The sequence below is a fragment of the Primulina eburnea genome, chromosome 8, assembly GCF_022965805.1.
Source record: "Primulina eburnea isolate SZY01 chromosome 8, ASM2296580v1, whole genome shotgun sequence".
Lineage (NCBI taxonomy): Eukaryota > Viridiplantae > Streptophyta > Magnoliopsida > Lamiales > Gesneriaceae > Primulina > Primulina eburnea.
The window spans coordinates 31082481-31086572 of NC_133108.1; the positions used below are offsets into that span (position 1 = coordinate 31082481).

The window sequence follows — 4092 nt, forward strand, 5'->3', positions numbered from 1 at the left end:
GATTAGTAGCATATTTCAATGGGCAATTTGTAATTGTATTGTGTGGGAAAAAAATACTCAATTTTCGGTATACTGAGATTATTTTAGGTGAGAAATGATATCGACACCAAAATATTTTATAAGGCAACGATATATAATTTGAAAATTTTAGGTATATACCGAACTTTTGAAAATAATATATATAAATTTAAAAATATATAATATTTTTAAATAATAAAGTTACAAAGTTTAAAAATATAAATTATTTTTTCAATATATATTCTCTTTCTATTCTGATCATTTATATTCTCAAATTTCAATTTTAAGTCATATAAATTTCAATTTTAACAATTTTAGTCATTTTTCACATATGAATGACATAACGCTAACGGTGCAAAACATTGGCGTCACGTCACAAAACAACTAATTTTGGTCACATGCCATGATACACCTGTATGTAAATTTTTTTTATTAAAAAAAATTTATTAAGCTAGGACGATTGTACGTCGTCAGAGTTGGTTTCTTAGATATTTTATGGCAAGACAGGGTAGGCTATGCGGGGTTCTATAAATACCAATTGTATATGAACAATTATATATAAGTAATTTAGCCTCAAAAATATTTTTCTAATTCTCTCTGTTTCAAAAAAAAATAAAAATCTCTCCCTCAAATATGTTTCTTAGGTCCTTCAGGTCTCGGCAGGATCCAAGGTACGTTCTTACAAATTCAATTGAGATTAGCAGAAATAATTTAATTTATATATCTTAATCCTGGTTTTTATAATTGTGGGGAATTTAGGATTTTGGTTGTATATCAATTCAAATTTCAGATGTATTCTTTGCATGTAGCTATATTCTAATTTGCAAATTTTCACCTGCACAGACGTTCAACTTTTAAATATAGCTATATTATCGTACTATTTTTCTATTAAAAAAAAGAAGGAAAAGTGAATCTGGTCAAAATATTTATTTTGGAAAAAGGCTTGATCTCTAGTTATATTCATTATGAAAAGTATTTTATTTTTTTTATGTCCTTAAATATAGAAATATGAAAACTATGTGCGTGGAAAACTACGAAATTTTAAAATTTAATATAAATCAATGTAAGACCAAATTTGCTAATTAGAGCATCAATCCACGACTAGCTGATCTCAATACTTTAGGTATAAAAATGCAATATGTTTAATATTGAATTTAATATTGAATTTGGAATACAGGGAGAAACAGGCAAATGGAAGCTGCGAAATGAGTGAAGACATGGAAGAAGAGTGGCGGCAATATGTTGGTGCAGTGCCGTTCAATAGGGATATTCCACCGACCAAGCATTCCAAACTTTCTTTTCGATCCCATACAAATTCCCTCGACAGGTAAATAATTAATCACCTCATAATTAGAATTTGTTTTATTTAATTATAAGCTCTTTAATTATAATATAGGATATTTATAAGTATTTGATCAAATATTCATTTAAAGAAATTATATGTATCTTCTCATGATATGTGAAAACAAGCTATATATTTGCTGAAGTATTTATATGCTTTATTTTCAAAATCAAAATCAAAATAATCTCATTTTTTTAGAGAGAAAACTACAATTATAGTTTTAATTATTTGATTCTTTATAATTTTGATTTTCGATAATTATCAAATTCCAATCTTACCGAAATATATTTCAATTTTAGTAATTTTTTTTTTTCAATTGGGAATGCTACTGTTACATTGCACAAGTTTGCTAATTGGTGTTATGATTTATGTCGAAAAAAATGAATAAAAATGAAACAAAGAAAAGATGGCGGAAGAGACTAGCTACTACTATATTTACTAATGTAATGCAGATTTATATATAAAAATGGCTCAAAGTTTATCTCACACACATAATCCTTCAATTTATTACAAATAAAATCACTCAAAATTGATCACTGCACACAAAAATTGATATTTTTGCACATGAAAACCAAATCCAACTTAACCAAACTAAAAAGTTTCGGATTTTTTTATTTATAATAAATAATGTTGGCCCCGATGCTAACAGAAGCCGGAGAGGACTCAAGAAATCAATGGCTATGAAGGTATCCAATCTTTCTCATATCATCCAACGTATCACGGCTTCTTGCCTCCTCCATCCCCACCACAGCGGCATTTCCACCGACGGCTGCGATTACCAAAGTGAGGAGGAGGAGGGGTTTAGTATCAGCAATCACTGGGAGAAAAGCTTAAACAACAACAAGGAGGAACTACCCAAGATGATGGAGATACAGCTGCTGATGGGTCAGGTGTTCGACGGCGTAACAGCTATGAAAAGGGCGTATGTTAGCCTTCAGGAAGCTCACTTCTCCTGGGATCCCGAAAGAATGCGCGTCGCCGATGTAGCCGTGGTGGCTGAGATACAGCGGCTGGGCCTTCTCAGGGAGAGGTTCAGGGGCAGTTTCCGCGGGACGGAAACGCTGAGGGAGATGGTGGCACCGTACGAGGAGGCGGTGGAGGATCTGAAGAGGGAAGTGAAGGTGAAGCAGGAGGAGGTTGATACTTTGACGGAGAAGCTCAAAACGACCACGTATGCTAGCAGTGCGAGGCCAAAGTGCAGGTTCAAGAGACGAGTCAGCTGCACCTCCCAAGGTAACTCATATTCTTAATTATGGCCGGCCGCCGTGTTTTCTTCGAATGTTAATAATTGTTTGTACCCAAGTCATGATCCAGTTTATTGGTGACAGTTGCGGTTGCTGCTGCACCAGAGCTATTTGAAGCCACGATGAGCTCAGTTAAAGAAGCCTCGAGATGCTTTGCATCCCTACTCCTCTCCCTCATGCACTCCGCACGATGGGACATTTGCGCAGTCGTAAGATCCATTGAAGCTACGTCTTCTGCCACAGCAAACACCTCCACTCTCACAGACTCTGCAGTCGGGGCAAACTATTCAAAATACGCAATAGAATCCTACGTAAACAAGAAAATATTCCTAGGGTTCAGCCACGAGGACTTTTACATGGACGAGACCCAGCTTTCCTCGATGATTCATCCAGATAAAAGCCGCCGAGATTGCTTCGCTCAATACCGAGACATAAAGGCGATGGACCCATTGGATCTCCTCAACGTTTTGCCAACTTGCAGTTTTGGAAAATTTTGTATCAAGAAATACCTATCCATTATGCACCCGAAGATGGAAGAATCGTTGTTGGGGGATCTGGAGCATAGGCGGCAATTGCTGCACGGTGAGCACCCGAGAAGTCAGTTTTATGGAAAGTTCTTGGAGTTGTCTAAGGCAGTATGGTTGTTGCATTTGTTGGCGTTCTCTTTGGACCCAGCTCCTAGCCATTTTGAGACGAGTCGATGGGCGGAGTTTCAGTCGGAGTATATGGAGAGCGTGGTTCGGATTTCGGGCAGCGATCGCAGTGCTAAGGTTGGTGTTTCGTTGGTTGTAGGATTCCAAGTTAGTCCGGGATTTAAGCTTGCGAATGGGTCTATGGTCAAAGCGAGGGTCTTTCTGATTCCCAAGAATTAATTAATACATCTGAAAATGTAGCTTTGAATATATGCAGCAGGTGTGACTTGTGAGGTTTATCAATATATGCTTAAATATTATTGTAACGAGAACCAACTTTAGCCCAGTTGGTCTCCTCCTTAATGACACAAGTTCGAGTCTCTCTCCTTTAGATTCAATAAATATTTTATTAAATTGTGAACTAAAATAATTATAAATAAAAATTAATAATATATTTATGTGGTGAACTAATTAAACTCGACTTCTTGTTCGGTGGAATATGAGAATTTCTTCCAAAAACACATCCAAAAACTCGCGTACAACAAGAATATGAGATATATGTCGCCCATCTTGTGACAGATTAACAATATAAACCAGAAAACCTTCATACCCAGAATCTAACAAACGAGTATCTCGACGGAGAAAACTAGAGGAATTTTAGCTCGAAAACCATGACAATAGAAATTCCACTTAGGAGAAAAATTGAGTCGAAAACGAACTATTCCTCAATAGCAGTCAACAATAGCTCTATTAACGGTCAGAATGTCCATGCCAAAAATATTATCGAAATCATGCATCCGTAGGCCAATAAATGCATGAGAAACAAAAGAATGAGATGCTCCAGTATCAAATAATA

At 35.8% G+C, this 4092-nt stretch overlaps 1 protein-coding gene across 1 annotated transcript; it reads left to right on the forward strand.

Annotated features, from left to right (window-relative positions):
- Positions 1–527: 527 nt before the first annotated feature.
- LOC140839377 (protein GRAVITROPIC IN THE LIGHT 1-like) lies at positions 528–3651 on the forward strand. The gene is made up of 4 exons (XM_073206038.1): positions 528–689; positions 1196–1345; positions 2010–2593; positions 2689–3651. Exons 1-4 carry the CDS (start codon positions 652–654, stop codon positions 3474–3476), a joined length of 1560 nt encoding a protein of 519 aa, XP_073062139.1. The 5' UTR covers positions 528–651; the 3' UTR covers positions 3477–3651.
- The last annotated feature ends 441 nt before the right edge of the window (positions 3652–4092 follow it).

Excerpts from the sequence above, each read along its gene's own strand:
- LOC140839377 (XM_073206038.1), top strand. The coding sequence starts at position 652 with ATGTTTCTTAGGTCCTTCAGGTCTCGGCAGGATCCAAG. Across the intron at positions 690-1,195 it reads AGGTCTCGGCAGGATCCAAG|GGAGAAACAGGCAAATGGAA; the intron begins GTACGTTCTTAC and ends TTTGGAATACAG. Across the intron at positions 2,594-2,688 it reads AGTCAGCTGCACCTCCCAAG|TTGCGGTTGCTGCTGCACCA; the intron begins GTAACTCATATT and ends TATTGGTGACAG.